At 37.3% G+C, this 21,199-nt stretch overlaps 1 protein-coding gene across 1 annotated transcript in view; it reads right to left on the reverse strand.

Annotated features, from left to right (window-relative positions):
- Window positions 1-239: 239 nt before the first annotated feature.
- The window catches only part of ryr2b (ryanodine receptor 2b (cardiac)), a 46,705-nt gene continuing 25,745 nt past the window's right edge, over window positions 240-21,199 (reverse strand). The window contains exons 63-103 of the mRNA XM_059520140.1: window positions 20,845-21,083; window positions 19,834-19,915; window positions 18,640-18,760; window positions 18,247-18,541; window positions 17,826-18,066; window positions 17,658-17,745; window positions 16,886-16,978; window positions 16,428-16,598; window positions 16,263-16,313; window positions 16,072-16,152; window positions 15,789-15,901; window positions 15,472-15,568; window positions 14,907-15,016; window positions 14,500-14,551; window positions 14,354-14,404; window positions 14,061-14,160; window positions 13,204-13,283; window positions 12,987-13,063; window positions 12,608-12,681; window positions 12,395-12,475; window positions 11,982-12,070; window positions 11,619-11,747; window positions 11,258-11,362; window positions 11,026-11,107; window positions 9,955-10,484; window positions 9,181-9,873; window positions 8,852-8,916; window positions 8,064-8,199; window positions 7,854-7,940; window positions 7,465-7,653; window positions 6,909-7,039; window positions 6,699-6,741; window positions 4,973-5,100; window positions 4,703-4,769; window positions 4,467-4,613; window positions 4,117-4,251; window positions 2,203-2,359; window positions 1,813-1,877; window positions 1,438-1,538; window positions 869-920; window positions 240-716 (exon numbers count right to left, since the gene is read on the reverse strand). Coding sequence (XP_059376123.1) covers window positions 621-716; window positions 869-920; window positions 1,438-1,538; window positions 1,813-1,877; window positions 2,203-2,359; window positions 4,117-4,251; window positions 4,467-4,613; window positions 4,703-4,769; window positions 4,973-5,100; window positions 6,699-6,741; window positions 6,909-7,039; window positions 7,465-7,653; window positions 7,854-7,940; window positions 8,064-8,199; window positions 8,852-8,916; window positions 9,181-9,873; window positions 9,955-10,484; window positions 11,026-11,107; window positions 11,258-11,362; window positions 11,619-11,747; window positions 11,982-12,070; window positions 12,395-12,475; window positions 12,608-12,681; window positions 12,987-13,063; window positions 13,204-13,283; window positions 14,061-14,160; window positions 14,354-14,404; window positions 14,500-14,551; window positions 14,907-15,016; window positions 15,472-15,568; window positions 15,789-15,901; window positions 16,072-16,152; window positions 16,263-16,313; window positions 16,428-16,598; window positions 16,886-16,978; window positions 17,658-17,745; window positions 17,826-18,066; window positions 18,247-18,541; window positions 18,640-18,760; window positions 19,834-19,915; window positions 20,845-21,083 — 5,524 coding nt within the window. The 3' untranslated portion in view covers window positions 240-620. The remainder of the gene's footprint in view (window positions 717-868; window positions 921-1,437; window positions 1,539-1,812; window positions 1,878-2,202; window positions 2,360-4,116; window positions 4,252-4,466; window positions 4,614-4,702; window positions 4,770-4,972; window positions 5,101-6,698; window positions 6,742-6,908; window positions 7,040-7,464; window positions 7,654-7,853; window positions 7,941-8,063; window positions 8,200-8,851; window positions 8,917-9,180; window positions 9,874-9,954; window positions 10,485-11,025; window positions 11,108-11,257; window positions 11,363-11,618; window positions 11,748-11,981; window positions 12,071-12,394; window positions 12,476-12,607; window positions 12,682-12,986; window positions 13,064-13,203; window positions 13,284-14,060; window positions 14,161-14,353; window positions 14,405-14,499; window positions 14,552-14,906; window positions 15,017-15,471; window positions 15,569-15,788; window positions 15,902-16,071; window positions 16,153-16,262; window positions 16,314-16,427; window positions 16,599-16,885; window positions 16,979-17,657; window positions 17,746-17,825; window positions 18,067-18,246; window positions 18,542-18,639; window positions 18,761-19,833; window positions 19,916-20,844; window positions 21,084-21,199) is intronic.

A 21,199-nucleotide genomic window follows, 5' to 3' on the forward strand; every position in this document is an offset into this window, starting at 1 on the left:
GTGAGAGAGATGAGAAAGCGGAGAGGATGGAGTGCTGTTTAAAAAAAAGATAAGGAACAGGAGAAGGCTGACACTGACAGTGGATGAAAAGATAAGCAAGTAAAGAGAAAGGGATAGAAAGAGGACTGGTACAGTAAGAGGCAAACAAATGAATACACTTACAGTATATATTTTAAGAATGTTTAAATATTTTTAATGGAAAACAAGAACACTGATTAAGAAAATAACTGAAGTGCAAATGAGGGAGTGAGACTTCAACTTTATTAAACCACTCGCCCTGCACTGTTTGTGTTACAGCCATGAATAATATATCAATACAAGTACCAAAAATGTACAAATCTAGCAGTTTCAGTATAATGTTGGTTAACTGTGAACATGGGTTCTGTAACGTTTCAAGCTAAAGAAATACCACATTTTAATTTATACTACTTGCATTCGATCCAAAGTGACACATTACATAAAACTGCATTCTATATGTCCAAAAAGTGCACCATCAACTTGGTTCCTTAAATTCAACAATACAATATATTACTAAAATAAATATGTGGTGTAGATAAAACAAGCATTCAAAACAGTACTGAGTCACACATCAGCTTCTAACATTACAGACATGGAATTCTTCAGCTGAGCTGACCCTCATACTGTTTCCGGAAACAGTCTCCAACAGGAAAGAACTCCCAGCAGCGTTCCTGGAACATCTTCCACACGTATGATTCCTGTTGTGTTACAAAGTGCAGCGATCATGGTTCATTTTAGAATATATAGTGTATCTCACGGTTTCACATTTTAATGTATTATTAAGCACACATCTTTCCCTCTGAAATCGTCCAAATATCTCTTTTCAATAAAGGTTCATGGCAAGCTGTACCTGTCCAGTATGTTCTGTGACATCCTTACTGATGAGATACATAAGAAAGAACCTAAATGGCAAACAAAACACAAAACAAGTAATCCATTTCCCCCCGCATCACAGTATTTTCTAGTAACATGACATGCTTTCTGTTAATCTGAGCCTTCGACGCCCCACCGACAGACTGTTGGCTGAACAAACACAAAGTGGGAGAAACTTTTGGAATTTCAAAGTCAAAACCTGATGGGTTGAATTCTACAGAAGACAGAGTATGTCACACTCTTTAACAGTGCGCCTGGAAACAAAGCTGCCGTGATTACAACAGTGACAATGATCACTGATCAGGACCAAAACACTGAACAAAACGAACTGTGAGCGGTAGCTTTAGTTAGACGTCCTCTTGGGTGGAACTTGAAGACCAGACCTTCTGCCATCAGTATGAAGGTCTGGCTACCTAAGACTTGATCTCTGTCCTGACTAGCTGCTCAACAGGCTCATTTTCCACCAGAATACTGCCTTTAAAATTGTGACTGAAAAAAAGGATGATGGAAAAGAGGCATGGCTGATCTCTGACCAGTTGTACTCACAGATAGTTGGCCAGGTTGTGCTCTTGCAACGTGTGTGACTCAAAGCCATGGGCCACCGTATCAAAATACTCGCTCCCAATGCCACAGATAAAACACTTAGTCTGCAGGAAAAAATTCAAACACCGCATTCACTGTTTAATTATACATGATCAATTAGTATAAAACCCACAGCAACACCGAAGAGTGGCTGACATAGATTAATGACGTATTTACTCACAGAAAAATAAAACATTAATTAACTGAAGCAGTGTAGCTCTGATTTATAATTAAAGAAATGTTTAGTTTTCAATGAATTAATTTAGTGTGTTAATAGGAACAAAAGATAACAGACGTCATAAATCTGAATGGATTCAGGATGTTAATGTGAAAACTCACCTCCATGTCTTCTTTAACCTGCTCCTGCTGATCTCTCAACTCGCCGAATGCATCAATGATCAGACCTTTCAGACGATGACAACAGAGCAGTCACAAGCACAATTAAGTTTACGCCAAACATTTGAATACTGAGTATCGTTCCACCCCAGGCATAAGACAATCCTCTAGCATCATACAGTCCTCAGATCTCTTCCCATGAACCCCTCTCAGCATGTGAGAGCGTGATCGTTTTAATGAAGCTCTCCAGTGCCGCTCAACATGACTAAACAAAATAATTCAAACCGAAGACTTCGGCTTACTGCTTACCTTATTGAAATTTGGTGCACATATCTTACGTTTTTTTTTCATAATTTCGGTAAACTGACTCTTCACAATTACTCTGTCTCTTACCCTGAATGATGGCGAGGAGGATGACGATGACGAAGAAGAAGAAAGTGATGTCGAAGATGATACGGTAGAACTCAAACTCGTCACCGGCCGGGTCTTCGATTTCATCTCCGATCCCTCCTCCGGCTCTCACACCAGCGTACATGTGAAACATGTAACACTATGCACAAATGAACATTAATATCTACAGATTTATTCACTCTTTATTGCTTTATTCCTAAAACCAAAACAGTCACAATAGAAACAAATATTTTTTATTTAAATTGATCAGAATTGACAGTAAAGTCATAATGTTACAAAAGATTTCTAGTTCAAATAAATGCTGTTGGTTTTGATCCTTCCGTTCATCAAAGAATCATGAAAAAATGTACCACAGTTTTCACAAAAAGCAGCACAATTGTTTTCAAACATTGATAATAATAAGAAATGTTTATTGAGCACCAAATCAGCGTATTAGAATGATATCTTGATACGATCGACCATAGTACCTTGCTGCATCGGTTGGAAAAAGTGGTGGGCATTCAGGGCGTTGCCTTGCAGTGGTTAGCCTCGTATCTCAAAGACAGAACCTTCTCAGTAAATATGGGGAAATTTACTTCTACATCTGTTCCCTTACTTTGTGGTGTGCCCCAAGGGTCCATTTTAAGCCCGCTCCTCTTTTCACTCTATATGTTGCCACTGGGTGCCATTTTTGAGAAACATAGGATATCCTATCACTGTTACGCTGACGATACACAGTTTTATCTACCGGCTAAAACTGATATGTCCTATCCCCTGGAAGCACTGTGTGACTGTTTTGAGGAGATCAAATGTTGGATGGCAAATAATTTCTTACAATTAAATGAAAGTAAGAGCGAAATTTTGATCTTAGGCCCATCTAGTTTCTCATCTACTTCTAATTTCGGTTCCTTCCCTGTCAGTGCTCGACCTCATGTAAGGAATCTCGGAGTTACATTGGATTCGGCACTTAATTTTGAAAAACAAGTCAGCTCAGTGGTAAAAGGCAGTTTCTTTCACTTGAGATCGATTGCAAAAGTAAAACATTTCTTGTCTCGGAAAGATTTAGAGATTGTAATCCATGCCTTCATTACATCACGGCTGGACTACTGTAATTCCCTGTACTGTGGTCTGCCTCAAACTACTATCTCTCGCCTGCAAGTTGTTCAAAATGCTGCAGCGAGACTTCTGACCGGTACTAAAAAGAGAGATCACATCTCACCTATCCTAGAAATTTTACATTGGCTTCCGGTAAAGTTCAGAATCGATTTTAAAATTGCAGTTTTTGTGTACAAGGCGCTATCCGGTGTTGCACCAAAATACTTATCCGACCTTCTGACTTTGTACACTCCCCAAAGGACTCTCAGGTCTTGCAATCAGCTTCTTTTAACTGTCCCACGCTTTCGCTGTAAAACTAAGGGTGGTCGGGCCTTCTCTGCTGTGGCACCTAAACTCTGGAATAGTTTACCCTTCGCTGTGAGGTCTGCCCCGTCATTATCCAGTTTTAAATCAGCTCTAAAAACTTATTTATTCTCTTTGGCTTTTAATTAAGTCACTTTTGATTGATTTTATATGATCTATTAAATGGATTATATCGGGTGTAATCGTGTCTATAATTGTATTTTTTCTTGCCTATTCTAATGCTTTTTATTTGCACACTGTAGCTCTGTACAGCACTTTGGCGCAGCTCTGTTGTTTTTAAATGTGCTATAGAAATAAAATTTGACTTGACTTGACTTGACTTGATATCTAGCTGCTGAAGATTCAGTTTTATAATAAATTGCCTTTTAAATTGTAGTAATATTTTACAATGTTACTGTTTTTCTTATCAAATAAATGCAGCATGAGGACTTCATCCAAAAAATAAACCTCAAACATTTGAACATTAGTTTAAGTTAATGATAAAAGAGGAATACTCACTGTGAGCATACTGTCACATTTCATATCCACTGGTTCACCGTCTTCACTTTTGTTGTAAAATTTGCGGAAGAAATTAAAGGCAACCACAGTGTAGAGATACACAACCACAGCCAACAGTCCCACTGTCAAAACCAGCTGAAATATAAACTACTGTTCAAACATTTGATTTCAGTAAGATTTTGATTAAAAAAATAAATAAGTTGACCAGTTAACTCTAATATAAATGTTTTATTACAATGACATTAAAATGATAGTAGAATGACATTTATATTTTTGAAGTGTGACTTGAGGGTCTAAATACATTTTGTTTGTCTTTGTATAGACACACAAACATAAACCAAATGTAATACCTGTTTGCCATTATGTGTAACAGATGACAGTATGGTGCGCAGTGTTTTGAAGCCCATGGCGATGTCTAGCAGGTGGGCAGCGAAGAAGAAATTGTTATAATGGCCCAGAACTGACACAACCATATACCAGGCCAGGTAAAGGAAGGACTGAGAAAAAGAAAAACACAATTTATTTTCAGATTTGACTGACTCCTCAGGTCTAATATGTTGAGTGTCCAAAGAGTCAGGGATCTTACACTGTCAGTGAAAACCACTCCTAGCTTCCATATCTGGTACTTCACATCAATGGTGTTTAATCTGAAGCTGTGAAAACATGAGAATGATTTATTTGTTTAATTTTAAGCCTGTCGTATTGAATGCTGCTGCCATCATCAGGCACACACTGAAATCATTTTTTCGATCTCTGCAGATGAACGGATTGAGCTGTTTTGCTGAACAGAAGTTGGTTTGGCTGGTGAAATAAATATGGTAAATAGGGAAGACGGGGTCACAGGGTCGTTACTCACAGGGCAACCTTTTGTACGGGCCTCTTGCTCTCCTGAGCCTCTGAGCTGAAGTCCAGAGCAGCTTTATCCAAACCCAGCAGCTCACTGATGCGTGTCGATCCATACAGCTCTCCATATTTCGCCATCACCTGCAGCACGGAAGGCCATCACAGAATGAATCAAACACAGAAAAACTAAATCACACAGCTTACTGTACCACAATCAGGGAGTAAAGCATTATTAGTAGGGCTGAACCCAAGTATTAAATTCAGTACATAATTCATCCCACACGGTTCATGCTACAGATATGAACGATATCTCAAAGCACGTGTCTTATATATTATAGGTCTGCTGTTACTTGACAGCAGCACCTGACACTGGATTTATGATTTCCACCAGGCGAATGACAAATAGGAAGCATCCCACCGACTGACACTGAAAGAGGGACCTGAGACTGAATGTCATAGACACTTGTGAGTGAGTCTGTAAATAACCACCAGCAACCAATCGGAACAACTTAGCAACTGCATAGCAACACTATGGCAATCTGGCAATCACCCACAACACCCCACCATCAAGGCAGTGACCTGACATGTCATTTTTTTCTTCTTTAACATAGAAATCTGTTAAAATACAGTATAAAACAGAGAGCAAAAATGAAAAACTAAAAAGAAAAGGTTGTGTTATTATCATATCAGAAATAATAATGTTAAAATTATTAAAAATTAGTGCTGTCAATCGATTAAAAACTTTAACTAGATTAATCACAAATTTTTTCTGTGATTAATCGCAATTAATCGCAATAAAAAAGAAATGTTTTTGTACGTTTTTAATATATTTTTTAATGTAATAATTTCACAGTTAAATTTAAATACTTGTTTAAATGACATCTTTTTATGAATGAAGGCCAGTATTACTGATATTAATACAGCTACTGATTTTTTTTTTTTTTTTTTACATTTATTATTAGGCTTCAAAAATATAACAGTTTTTAATTTAAGTAAACTTAAAACAATGCTAACATAAACCCATAATAAATGTCATGTTTACTCCTGCCCTTCCTGTCTTAACAGTTAATTTAATACAGAATATATATATAAATATATAAATATATAAATATAAATATATATAAAATATACAGAAATTTAATAAAGTTGTCAAAGTTATATGCAGTCTGCACTGCATAAACTATAAATTAAATAGTTAATCCTTATTAAAGCTACAAAAGTTATTTAGTCAAGAGCAGCGAGTCATTTTCTCTGTTCCCTTTGTTCTTTAACTTTACTGACAGGAAGCTTTATTGGCTGCTGTCCCTTTATGAGCAGACAGACACGCGGATCTCACCATTTATATGCTGTCTATGGATCTCGCCTCATTCTCTCACAACTCTTTTTGTTCATTTTAGACTTTATATAAATCATTTAAGATTGCTCTTATGAGGATAATCGACAAAACTGGCACTTTGGGATGTTTATTGTTAGTTCAAGCGCTTAAGAGAACTGGATTCTGGTGCCCTGTCTATGCATTGTGTGTGTGTGTGTGTGTGTGTGTGTGTGTGTGTGTGTGTGTGTGTGTGTGTGTGTGTGTGTGTGTGTGTGTGTGTGTGTGTGTGAAAAAACTATTTTGAAAGTACTGTAAAATAAATAAGAATACTGCACGAGTCCCAATGGTTGAGTTGTGAGATACCGTTATACTATTATGTTCTTATGTTCATTTTTTGAGTAAATATTGAATTTGTTCATCTTACCTTCCTTTTCACAAATTTATCCCAATAATTACTTGGGTATGATCTGAAAAACAGCAAAGAAAACAGAGAATAGTACTGAAGTGGTGCAACATTTGTAATGTGTATTAGCAACCATTTGGCAATCACTACTCATGCAGAAATTCATATAGAAGACTGACACTTTTTCAATGTTTTAGAAATGCATATGTAAGCCTTTATGACAGCTCTTACGGTGTATTGATGACCATTCTGTCCCACTGGCCTTTAATGTCATCTTCAGAAGGTTGCTCTGTGATATAGAGTCCGTCAAACTCCAGTTTACGAGCCAGCTCCTTTTCTCGCTTAAAAATGACCAAAGGAACCTGTCAAGGGTCAGATGATGATCGAGTTAGTTGAATGAGACCATATTGAAAGCATTTTTAAACCTGTAAATGAATGATTGATTTAAATTTTGAATTTTGAAATCTGAAAAACTAAGGAAGAATGACCTATGACCTAAAATGTATAAAAATATTTCCGATTTCGCTCTATTTCTAAGTCACTTATTTGCAAAACTGATCAGATGGTCAGATGTTCCAGAAATGCTCTTTGGATAATCTCAAATCATTCTGAAAAAAGGGTTTCAGACCCTCTGTATGTTTAACAGGTATAACAAAAGACAGAAAGGTTGAAGGCATTATTTAGTCTATCAAAGACATGTTTTTAGTTTCATCAATATAAATACAATGGGTACTTGCACAGAACTTCAGTGCCGGTTGTGTGTGTGTGTGTGTGAGGTGTGTATAACCTTCAGACAGTAGTAGCCGATGATACAACAGAGTGAGATGACTGTGTGCAGGACAGCCAGGCTGTGAAGAATCATTTTCATGTAGCCACTGTTCTCTTCTAGTTCAAAATAAACATCCTGTACATCACTGGTGCTGTTGTCATGAAGAGCGATCTCCACATCTTCATCCTCATCAATGGTTGACGAGACCTAAATAAATAATTATATAGATGTTTTTGCTCAAATCTGGGTTTGCGTGGTGTAAACTGGTTTGGCTAGTATCTGGACAAGCCAGAACTACTCAGTTATTTCAGCTAGTTTTTCAATCCAAGTGGCCTCAAATCATAAAAACAGACCAGCCTGATCAACAACATTAAATCTGATGTTTTAGCAGGGAAATCAATACTCACCTTGTAAAACAGAAGAATAAAATTGATGGCAAAAGTAAAGAACAGAGCCAACAATCTAATGTTGTAGAAATTTCTTGCAAAACAGTTCTGCAGAGAAAAGACATACTTGTAGGTCGTCAGATCACATATGGATGTTCAAGACATCCTAACATCTGTAAGTAGCATGTATTGTGCAGCTGGAAAACAACAGAGACAGAGAGAGAAGCATACCAGCAGTTTGGTGCTATGAGAGCAGATTGTTTTCCAAAGAGCTGATTCCTGGACTTCTGTCTCATCTGGTTTTGAAGAGCTGAGCTTTCGAAGTCTCTGTTTAGGCTTCTTTTCCCCTTTATGTTTATCCTCATCACTGCAAAATTAATATGCAATATCTTAGGCAGTTTTTGCAATGCACTGAAGAGTGGCGCATAATCCTTCAGAAATTATTCCAATATGTTAATCTGGTGATCAATTTTCTGTGTTTTCAATGTTGAATATGGTTGTGCTGCTTAATATTTTTGTGGAAACCATGATACTTTTTTATTTGATGAAAATAAAGTTAAAAAGAGCAACATTTATTCAAAGCAACATTGTAAATGTCTTTTATGTCATTTAATGAATTGAATGAATCCTTGCTGAATAAAAGTATTCATTTATTTAAAAAAAATCAATCTTACTGACTCAAACTTTTGAACAGAGTTAATGTTTAAGACTTATTCAAACCAGCACAAGAGACTCAAAAAATCAGACTACACTGGTCAGCGTGTATGCTTTTGATTAATAACAAGTCATAATATCAAAAGTAATTGAATTTTTATTAAATGGGAAGTATCTGTTAATCTTCTGCGGGAGTAAAAGTAATTCACAACTTCCAATTATATATATTTTTACTGTTGAATTGTACAGGGTCTGATAATCCTTTGTACTCAGGGGTACAATCAAGAAAATTTAAAGATATCTTCAAACATTATGTTCCACATGTTCATACAGAGTTTTATCTCTCCCCAGTCTGGAGCACTTACAAAGCTTTCTTAGTCTCTGAATCTTCCTCTTGTGCCTCGTGAAAATTCTCCCCACAGATTTCCACCTGTTTGTAATGTTAACAAATAAGACTTATAGTAAATGGACATAAACTAACAGAGACTATAGGTTATTGAACACACACACACACACACATATATATATACACATAAATATCAATTTGATGGACACAAATTTTCAAAGTGGACACAAATGTCCACAAATGTAAAAAAAAAAAAAAGTCCAATTAGACATAAAAGCCAACTTCATAAACTATTTAAAATAGTTTATAGTTTTGTAAGCTGACAATGGTATACTCAAGACTATTGACCTGATATTTGGTCGTGTTTAGAAAGTCATCCAGACTGACATGTTGGTCTCTGCTGGACAGTGTGTACTTCCCTCCTTCCTTCTTCAAACACAAGCCGAAAATATCTGTGAGGAGCTGTGGGTCCCTGGACACTGCAGACAGATCTAGACTCATCCCTCTAAGATCACCACGAGAAGATAAGGCACGTGTATGACAAGTATTATTCTCTCTGAGCACTCCTTCTCCAAACCCTATGGTCTCAACCATGGTAGGATCCTGAAGGTCACCTAAAAGGTCGGCCAGTTTCATTTCTTTAGCCACGTCAATAATCCATCCACTCAAGAAGATGTGGTAGAGCAGGTAAAGGAAGAACCAAACCAGACCTAAAAAGGCACGTGTGATTAACAACATAACATTGTGGAAGACAGAGAAGATCACTGAGATGATACTCCTGATGGTTATCCTCTTTAAGTGTTTTAAGTTTTTGGTCATCCTGTTGTCTTCAGGAAGGTTTCCATTCATCTCCACCTTGTCCTTCTCCTCTTTGTCATCCTTTGCTTTCAGTTCCTCTCCACTCTCTGAACCAGATATTTGTGCAGCAAGCTGCATTTCAAAGATGGTGTCTTCACAGAAGTTGACAAATAGCTCCATCTTTTCCTTCTCACCGCCCTTATTCACAACATCAAAGATGAACTGCCGTTTGCTCTCCTTCACCTGAATCATTGAGAACATGCATTTGTATAAGACACACAATAGTAGACCACAAAAGCACATAAGCAAATGATTGCTTAATACCTGTGGTTTCTCCCACTGTGTCCGGCTGGATTCGCTGATCTCAAAGTAGACCCTTTCAATCCGTTTCCCGCTGCCCAGGATTTCGATCCTCCCCAGGTGAGGATGAAAATACTTAAGCACGCTGTCCGCCCGCTCTAGGAAATTCTGCAAGCGGCAATCATTTGGCATGTGTTCAGACAGATTGGTCAGAAGAACAGCCACGTTAAAGCCAATTTCTTTGGCCGGTTCATGAAATCGTGTCACAAAGTCTGGGTAATCCAGAAGCTCGCTTTCCGCTGTCTCTGCACAGGATAACAGGAACTCGATCTCGGATTGAGAGTAGTGCTTGAAACCTTCCATGGCTCGGTGGAAGTCCTTTTTGGTAATGAGCCCTCTGCCGTCTGGGTCATATAAACGAAAGGATTCAGATGACGTGAGGTCTTTGAGTTTGAGGAACATATCAAAGAACTTGAGGATCATCTCCACATTGCTGGATGATTCTACTAGCATATCTACCATCTGTTTGCCAATGGTCCCATTCACTACATTTCCTAGAAACACAAATAAATATTTATGTATATCTTCAGTGGAGTTGCTTATCACTGAATTGAACTTGTTTCATAATTGATGAACTTTATACAGTTACTGAACCGACTGGAGCTGAATAATAACACTATTGTCTATTATTGCAGAATTTTGGACTTGCATCATTTTTTAAGTTTACATCAATTGTTCTGTTTCTTTCCTGTTTAATAAAGTGAAGCTGCTTTGAAACAAAGCACTATAAAAAATAAAGTTGACTTGACGTGACTGCAGGACACTTAAGACTCGTTCACACTACAGCTTTTATAGCGGACTTCGGAATTTGGTTGGTGCAAAGGTGGGCTTCCAGTCATATGGATGGCAATATAGTTTCACAGTTGGTATGAAAATAAAGCAAAATTCTGTTTGTGTATCCAACAAAATGTAATACAGACTCGGTATACCGATATTAGTACATTAACATTGATTGGAAAATCAACAACACCACATTTCTAAGAAGCAAAAGAAAAAGTGCATGGGAAGATTGAAAAAAAAATAAGATTCTCCTACCTTCAAGCATGGAAAGCAGCATTACCACCATGTCTTTTTGTAAGTCCATCAAAGCCTTCAACAGCTCTATTTGGCTAGAATCCTGCAGACGCAAAACACCATTCTTTACTTTCTTTTAAATAAAACATACCAACTGTTTCTCAAGTCTATTATTCCTATGAGTTTCCTACATTTTTCTTTGCAATGTATAAATTAGCACATGATATTTAAAGTAATTTGTCTATAGACTAACCTGAGAAAGCTTCATTTGCATATGGGCAAACACATGGAGGAAGCCAACTACAGCATCCCACAGACGACTGTGGGCCAAACTCTGCTGGTTTCCTGTACACGGACCCTAAATTAGGCAGTTAAAAACTTAATTGATATTAGTGAAAGGGATTCATTTTTACGAGTGGCTTCACAACATAAAAACACCACATTGTGGTGTGTGAACAAAGACAGACACAGCAGGTGTGGCATTAGGCCTCTGAGATGCATTTATTTGAAATAAAATATTAAAAAGCAGAGAATTACAGAATCTTAGGACATACAGTACTCAGTATCTTTACAATCTGACAAAGCTAATTTTTCATTTGCTTATGTGCATTTACCTGAATGTATTCAGTAAGTGTGTTGAACACCTGCTTGGCAACGCTGATGGCTTTGGAGAAGTTGCGCTGACCACGCTCATCAATCACATCCTTCCCTGAATAATACCAGTAGAAATCACTGATGGACTCCTGTAGATATGAGGCCATCCATCATTCTTAGTATAAGACAAACAAAATGGAGGTGGCCTGTCAGCAGTGAATGGTTAATGGAAATATTTAGCGACAAGCTCTGCCTCACTTTTTTGGGCCCTTCTCCATCTGGTGCTGAAACTTTCAAACGACTTACAGCAGCAAACATGCATTTTTCATTCCTTTTCATTTATATTACAGACAGGCAAAATTAAAAATGTTCATTGGGCTTGCCTGAACCCTGAGCAGATAGTCCACAGTGGAGATGACGATGTTGACTGTTGTGTTGTTTCCAGTTTGAGTCCGCAAGTAGTTCTGGAAGTCTGTGGAGGAAATTTCAATCTCCAGTTTTTACAAAAAAACAGAATATTGATGCTGTTTAAGATTCATATTAATAATTTAAGATTCATATCAGCCAGCTGCTGATATGATGGACCATGGTTTTATAGGACCATAGTGTATGCACTCTTTAGGTAAAATCATTCTACAAATGGCTTACTTAAAGTATGGTTAAAGTTGGATAAGAGAAAGTATTTAAAGTATTTTAAGCATATTCCACATTGCCTGTTGACTTTGATAGACATACTGTAGTACAAAAGAACCTTGCACTACTAAACAAAAACTAAAAACATTCTGCTTGTTCTAACCAGTATTATGGCCTTCACAAAGAAGCTGGAGGAATCGGAAAAGATCACAGGTTAGCTGTTCATCTGCCATTACTCTATCACCTGAGAAAGAGAGAGAAGGAGAAGGCAAAATGCAGTACAGGCAAATTAATGTCAATAAAAAGAAACTACCTTCCTCTTCTGATAGACACATTCGTTTTTCAAAGCACTTTGTTGTGGATGTCGGTGATGTACCTGAATTGTCCTCAGCACCCACTCCTAAACTCTCTGCTTTGATCTGCCTCTCAAATGCGTTCAAATCCAGCACGCTGTGACACACAGAATTACAACAGCAACATCAAAACCACAGTCCTCTTCTTTTTACAATACAAACTAACACAGACGCTCAACAGACACTTCCAGTTACAGCAAAGGAACAGATTGAAAGGGAAAAAATGTATGTAAAACGATGTTCTTTTCTCTTGATTATACCAAGTAACTTTGATATTGAACACAGGAGGAGGGTGACGGCGATAAATGAGTGAACAAAGCATTTCTTCACTTTTAGGTGGTTTGAGCAGCTGCTTTCTGTCAGGGAAATGTCTCACAATGCATTAGCAAATAACAGCTGAACCTGCAAGACTGCATTAAGCCGACCAGACTGTGAAAGAAGCCCACATCTCTCTTCTGTCGCAGGTAATCCAGCATTTTCTAGGGAGAATTCAACAACAGAGAGATTGAGCATGAAGTTGTTATATGAAAGTTGGTTTTGGCGTTAAATGTCAAAACTTTGGGGTTTTGCGTTATCGCCCAAACATATCTGTAATCCAGCCTGACCTTTTCAGACTTACCTGCTGGACAGACGTGTTTCCTCCATTCAGGATTGCAATGCCCAGCTTTAATGTGGCTGCTACCATAGGCCCCATATCACCTGGTTCAAATATCACATCCAACTTAACAGCATAACATTTGAGCATTGACAATAATAAAAGTCATAGCCAGCTGACTCAAGATATCAGGATAAAGATACTGTATATGGTGACCTGTGTTTCACATAAGGGTTTTCAATCTTTTTGATGCCAACAACCCCCTAATATGATGATCCCCCTATGAGGGACCATTTTTCTAAAATGTAGTAAAAGCTTCTTTAAAAAAAAAATTTTTTTCTTGAACTCCAAATCAGGATAAATCGGCTTGATTTCTGAAGGATCATTTGACACTCACATGTAGAGTAATAGCTGCTGAAAATTCAGCTTTACCATCACAGGAATAAATTACATTTTAAAATATTCTAATAGAAAACATTCATTTTCAATTGTAATAACATTTTGGAATATTATAGTATTAACTGCATTTTTGTTTAAATAAATGCAGCCTTGCTGAGCATAAAATTTATTTCATAAACATGATAAAAATACTGTCTATAATATATATATATATATATATATATATATATATATATATATATGTGTGTGTGTGTGTGTGTGTGTGTGTGTGTGTGTGTGTGTGTGTGTGTTACTTAATAAAACACATATTTAAAAAAAAAACTTTTTTGTTAAAAAAACAGGGTTGTCCACAAGAATAAAATATCATATATATATATATATATATATATATATATATATATATATATATATATATATATATATATATATATAATAAATCAAAAAAACTAAAACTCGCTTTTTCCCCACGTTTTGACTGATACCTGTGCTGGCGCTGAGGTTCTGTAAGACCATCTCAGCAGCTCCGCGTTCGTGAAGTCGGGCCTGCTGATACAGCAGCCTCTGCTTTTCCATCTCTTTTTCCTAAGATAATTAATTAGTAACTCGATCAATTCACTAAGAAATAAAACATACCAACTGTTTCTCAAGTCTATTATTATATTGATTGTGTAATTAATGAACCCAAATACAGTAAATAACTGTTTCAGCATCCTCAGACTTTTCTCCTACAATTAAATCAATAACAACTCAGATTGCCTTCATCTCCATTGTTCACCTCAAATGACTTCAGGCCATCTTCATCCTGGTCCTCCTCACTTTGGCAACTCTGCAATGCAGAATTACAGTAGAGCTTGAACGCTGCATGTGTTTTGTGGCAAAAAGGAAAGATTTTGCTCAGAATGTCCTTGCAAAGCTTCTTACCTTGGCCATGATGTCAATATAGCACATGAACAGGTCATCTTCCTCAAGCTTACTGTAGATACAAGTGACAAGAGTGAACCGGGTGGGTTAAAATGTGTTTCATAACTTTCATAACATATCATTTTCATAGTTCCAATGGAAATACCAAAATTTAAGGCAGCATTAAAGATTGAATATATCACATATACAGGGCAATCGAATATACATATCCTTTGTAATAAATATATTGAATATATTGATATCTAAATATTTTTCCTGATTTGTTAGCTTAATGACATGTTAATTTCAATCAACAGTGCTAGCCAAATATCCTGTGGGTTTTTATATGAAACAAGTTGGTTAGGTTGCTTCCATTGTCTACATGCAAACAGCATGAATCAATCACACTCAAACACACACATACAAACCTCTTCTCAGTCAAGGCACTTTGACTGAAGAGATTGATAAGCTGACAGAGTGGATTGATGTTGTTTCTCTGCTCCACTCCCTCCTTCAGGATCTCTACACGAGTTGCTTTCTGATGGGTATAAAAGTAATCCTTGGGTTCTATCTGGAATTTTCTATGTATTCTTACAATTTGTGCTTCACATTACTAGAAGAGACTGTCCCATTTAGCAGAAATCATTCTAATATGGTGATTCGAGGCTTAAGAAACAGATTACTATTATCAATGTTGAAAACAATTGTGCTGCTGAATTTTTTTTTTTGTGGATTTGTTGAGTACATAAACTTACATCATTGTGGTAATATTAATGCCACTCATAAATTGAAAACTACTTTCCAAAAAACCCATTACAAAAAACTGAATTAGTCACCTCAGGGGTGCGTTTCCCAAAAGCATCGTAGCTTGTGGTAAGTGGTGGTGGTAAGTTCCAATGAACTCTATTGGTAATGACAGAACTTGCGACCATAGGTGCTTTTGGGAAACGTACCTCAGGTTGGGCTAACACAGCCAATCAGAAACGCACTCACAGCCAAATCCTCAATTAGTCTGTCCTCAGGTGAGTCACGCTCTGCATTCAGCCAGACTCTCTCATAACCCTGCAGGAAAAGGTTCACCGCTCTGTGCCTGCAGAAAAAGACAAATTTCATGTTAAAAGCTAGTAATTAATATTGGTTTCAGCCCAATGGAACATAAGGAATATGACAGAATGTCCTTTTTATCTGAGTTAGTTCAACAATATTGCAATGCACAAGCATTTCTGCTGCCTTCAGCTTTTATAACTCGGGTAATTCATAATGCAATATGAAGAGTAAATGGACTTGTCATAACTCTCTTTGCAGCAAACCTGGGGAGATTGTACAAAGGAACCATTCTCAAACAAGCAACTACAGCCCGTTTCCTCTGCTTAGACAACATCCTATGCCACACTGCCCTCTTCGTCTTCTGAGGGCGCTCCACCTGACAGAAACACATCTTTATGTAAACCATGTACTAGAAAATAACCATACAAACAGCAGAAATGGTCAAAAATTTCCACTGAACTGCACTGGTTCATGTTTGAATGTATTTCTATGTGCCATAATTCAATTCATCAATTCCAATCATTTGTAATTAATTCCCAGTCTAACCTGATCCAGATGGAAAAGAACACGAGCCATGCTTAAGATCCTCTCAACACTAAGGGGATCTATCGAGTATTCACACATATCCTGGCAAAAAGAAAAAAGAAAAGTGAGTAGAGGTGAGGTGAGGTGAGGAGGCTCAAATAGACTTTTCACAGGACTTTATCGGCTCTTTCGCAAGTTTTCTTCTGGCTCACCTGTTGCAGGCTGCTTCGAATGTACGCTCTGATCTCATCCTCTGTGTCCCTCTAGAAGCAGATGAATGTTTCAGGTGTCAGGAAGAAGAATTTGGGTATTTTCAAGATGAGGAATGGATTGATTTTGCAAACATTGTGATTATTGATAAGTATGAATAGATGTACCTGAGAGAAACGGCTTTTGGCATGAGTGACCAGGCCCTGATAGCCATGGCAACATCCGTTCATGGCAACCGAGAGGAGTTTTTTTGGTGCCGCCATAATGAGAGAGGTGTGTGTGGAGTAAAAATCACCCTTCCTCTTCACCTTTCTCCTCGCCTGGTTGCACACCCCTCCCTAATGAAAAATCATACAATTTAGATTAATTCAATATTATTGAACAGCATATTTGGGTTGAGTAATGACTTGGGCATTTATTAAAGTCCCTGCAGGCCTCTGAGATAATAGACCAAAGATCAATTTCTTTTCAAAGAAGAGTGTAAAAAATGTGGACAAAACAAACTTGGTCAGGATTGAGAGGAACTAGAAAGCAAAAATTATTACACGGTCATTTACAGAGTTAATGAGGGGAAAAACTGAATATGTTCAAAACACGTAATACAGTATTAGTGAAATGAAGAGACCTTATACATCCTGCTTTTGCTGCTGTTCACCAGGAGTGTCATGTTGTTGATTTCATTTTGAACAACAAAGTTCTGTTCTTCCCATTTGAAATTCTAAACAAAAACAAGTGTGTAAAAGACCAAATGTTTAATGAATGCACAAAGGGTACAAATCAATAAAGAAAAATTTTTAACCTCAAAAATAAACATTTACCATAAAAATAAAAGTATATTTTTAGAGATAGATGATATAAAGGGGACATTCGCAATTTGTGTCTGTAATGTAATAATGTATTTTTTTTATCATTTGATTTTTTTTCTCTGACGTCATTTCAGAACATTAGACAGACAAATATCGTTCTTTCTTATTAGGTTATTTGAATTTAGTGTTCAAACAGGCATCATTGACGTAAATGTGGGTGACCATATATGCTGTGCGCTGGATTTTTAATGGCAGAAAATTAAATACAACACAAATATATTCCAACTATTTATTAATTCATAGCCAACTTTGATAAATTTGTCCCTCGTTTGAGTTAAATCACAGACATGTTGTTCTAATTTGTTTAATTTCTTTCAATTTTGTTAATTTGTGGCCACAGTTGTGTCATATGAGGGTCACTGTACATTTTAACTTCAAAAGATACTAATTTTTCAGGACATTTTCAGATAAACTCTTTTACTTACATAAATGAAAATTGCATTTTGCATTATACGACCACTTTAAAAGGGGTAGAGTAAATATTAGATATTAAATCATTGTAACTATCATAAATATGACAGACTTGCTCACATGAGATTTAGCCCAAAAAATGAAGACTTCAGCTACGAGGGAGAAAAGCTTTTCAGCATCTGCGTCCACCTCTCTCAGCCAACTCATTCTGATGATACCAAACACAAGTAGATTAACCAACAGTCAATTTGAAACTGAAAACCAGTTGAATAATGCACTGTTTCTCACCTGTGGAGGTCTATAAATGGAATGAGTAAAGGGTAAAATGTGTAGATATCTTGGACCAACGCAGTAAACCTTTCCTGGATGTCTAACTCCTGCTCTGAGACATCGCCACGCCCCTCTGTCTTCAAATGCTCCTCCTCCAGGAGCACTGACTCCGCCCTCTTCCTCAATTTTTCCATCAAAGGCAGGAAGTGGCTCTTCAGGAGGTGTGGTTCTGCCTTGCTGATGAGAGGCTGGCCAAATACTAAAAGAAATGCTCTGCTATTTATGGCATTTGAGGTTATATTAGTACCTTCCATTGTTAGAATTCATTACAATCACAAAGTTGTACTGCACTTCTGTGGGTTTTCTAAAATAAGTGCTTAAACAACACATTAAAATCCCCATAATCTAATAATTCACTTCTCTACAGAGACCAGCTTACCTGCGAGGCGTTTCATCCAAGCACTGTCTGCGGTCCCCAGATGGGCGTGGATGATGGAGAGGATGTGACCCAGTAGGGCATTAGCATGCTGGGGTGTGACACAAGAAATGTGGCCCTCCTGGGATGCTTGGTTATCAGCTTCCCCCCAGCGAGAGACATAACTACACAGCAGAGGAAGCGTCACCTCAGTAACCTTTGTTAAAAGGGCATGACGGGCCGCTGGTCCTGCCTCTACGAGCTCTTCGACCTCTGAGAAAGCCTCCTGCAAAGTGGGGAGGAGCCTACAGGCTCTGCCAGCTAGAAGGACCACAGCAAAATCCATGAGGAAAATATAACATGCAGCAACGAGAGCGTGTTCAGGTCTTTGTGTTCTACTGAACTTTTCTTGCCTTTAGCTTCACTCTCTTCATTACTCATAGTGTCGGAGAGGGAATGAAGGTCAGTAAGCTCCAAGAAACACACAGGAAAGGCTGCAGATAAAGCAGCCAGACACTCCCCAAAGACCGACCTCTGCCTGTCAAAACAAAGATAAAGGCTGATCGGCAGATGAACTACAAACCTAGACATGAGCTAATAACTATGGAGTGCACAAGTCTCATAAGGACAAACTGAACAATAAGTAATAACAAAAAATAATAATCAGAATAAAATAATAAGAGTCAAACACCCTAATTAGCAGAATGTGCTAAGAACAACACATATGTTAAAGTGTTTGTTCACCCTAAAATAGTGTCTGCTCAAACCTGTATGCCTTTGTCTTTGTGCAGAACACAATAGGATTTTAGTAGATTATTTACACAGTTATTATGAATATAGTTTAAAGTGCCCATGTCAGAAAAGTTTCAAAAGGACAAAGAATACCACTAAAGCACCATAAATTAGTCCATACAACTCTTGTATTATATTTTATGTTTTGTGAAGTCATACAATATTTTTGTGTTAGATGCGGGCTCATACTTTCGTTCCCTTTCAATTTTGACATAATGTCTTGTTACTACAGTATATACTGTACATAACCAAGACCTCTTCGGAAAAAAAAAAAGCTAATAAAAAACATAAATATCAAGTACCACAACTGTTTTCAAGACTGATAATAAGAAATGATTCTCGAGCACCAAAGATAAGCCATTGCAGGAATAAATTACATGTTAAAATGAATTATATATCAAATACACTGTGTCTAAATTAAAAAAAAAATCAAAACTGTAAATTGTTTAAATTTAAATTGTTATTTTAGTTCTCAAATTGACTGTTTTCTGTATTTTAATTAAATAATTCCTGACATGGTAATCATAGAAGAATTCTTAAAAAAAACATTTTGATCAGTAGAGTAAATACCAGTCTGTCCCATCATATGACCTTAGAAGACTTGGAATATAGTGCAAGAGTAGTATAGACTACTTTAAGGTGCATTTATAATGATTTTTTGGAATTGACAGGCATGAAATAAGACAAAAAAAGCTCCATTCCTTCAATTTCCTTGTGTTCCAACAACAAAAATAAAAGCATGGGTTTGAAACAACATGATAGCAAATACTGACAGGATTTTCATTTTTGAGTAAAATAATCCTTGTAATAGAGTTTTACCTCTCAATGAATGTACCACTGCAGGTGCCAAGAATGTATAGACAGCTGAGGATACTGTAGCAACAGGAGTGCACTTCATCCACTGAAAGAAAAAAAAATCATTTATATAAAAAAAAAAATCAAATCTTTTCTTCTAGCATTTTTGCAAGCACTCTTACATCTTTGAAGTTAAGAGCAAATAAAAAAACTGATTCTACTACAAATCATACCAACTGTGTGTGAGATTTATTCATAAAACAGTTGAATTGCAAAAGAGGAGTAAAAGGGGTGACATTTTTTTCTAATGAAATGGTAATGAGTTCATACAGAGCAAAAATGCACAGTATGAATGATTCAACACATGATGCTGCCATTCTACAAAAGTGCTCTTATAGCAGAGAAGCCTGCTGCAGTCCTGCAGTGTGGCACAAACAATGTTTTCTCTTGCCAGTACACTTGTGAAAATAATTGTGTATAGAAGTAATTTAAAGTCATGTTCAAGAAGAAAATTCTCTGGTCACAGAGAATGTGAATGATTACCAAATCCCGATTGACGAAACAGTGAATGTTTTCTCACAATCAGCTCCTTTGGATCTGGTTCAAAACAGTATAAAACATTAGTGAACGCACTTTTTGAGCTGATCCTAAAGAGAATCGTCATTGCCCAGAGGCCTTTATGAGAATAGTCAATTCAGAAGAGAGGCTGGTTTAAAGTGTTTTGCAATTTTTTATGCCTTAACTGCACATTCCCTATAAAAATATATGCCCATGGTCAAACATAAGAGGGGTCAACCCAGGGCTGGTCCAGGAAATCAAGTGCCACTCTAATTGGCAAAACAGAGGTAACTGGAAGGGAAGTGATCTACTCAACCCAAAACCTTTGTGAATATTTTTCCACTGCCTTTCCACAACCTCCATTTATTTTCCCTCCATCTGTTCATTCATCATAGGACACACTAATCTGTTCATTATTCACCCAATTAGCTGATGCTGTTTCTTCCAACCATTCCACCCTCGTCTGTTCTTTCTTACCGATCAGTCCCCCTCCGTGCTGCCTCTGGGCGTCGTGCAGGAATAGAGCGGTGAGCACTGGGATCAGGGCAGCGGTGGTGTACGTTACAACCTCACTGTCTCCCCTTCCTTGGGATTGGTTCAGTCCGTACTCATCCCAGGTCACATTATCTACCGTTAGCTCAAGATCTTCTGCCGCGCTTTCAAAGAACGACCGCAGCGACAGCCTGACGGATTCGGTAGTGGTTTTCATTAACATCCTAGACAATTACAGAAGAATTAGAATGACCTTAGAAAAAGGCTCTTACACCCACATCTCTGCATTCGTTTGAATTTTCAGCATCATTACTCCAGTCTTCAGAGTCACACGATCATT

Source organism: Carassius carassius, chromosome 32 (assembly GCF_963082965.1).
Source record: "Carassius carassius chromosome 32, fCarCar2.1, whole genome shotgun sequence".
NCBI lineage: Eukaryota > Metazoa > Chordata > Actinopteri > Cypriniformes > Cyprinidae > Carassius > Carassius carassius.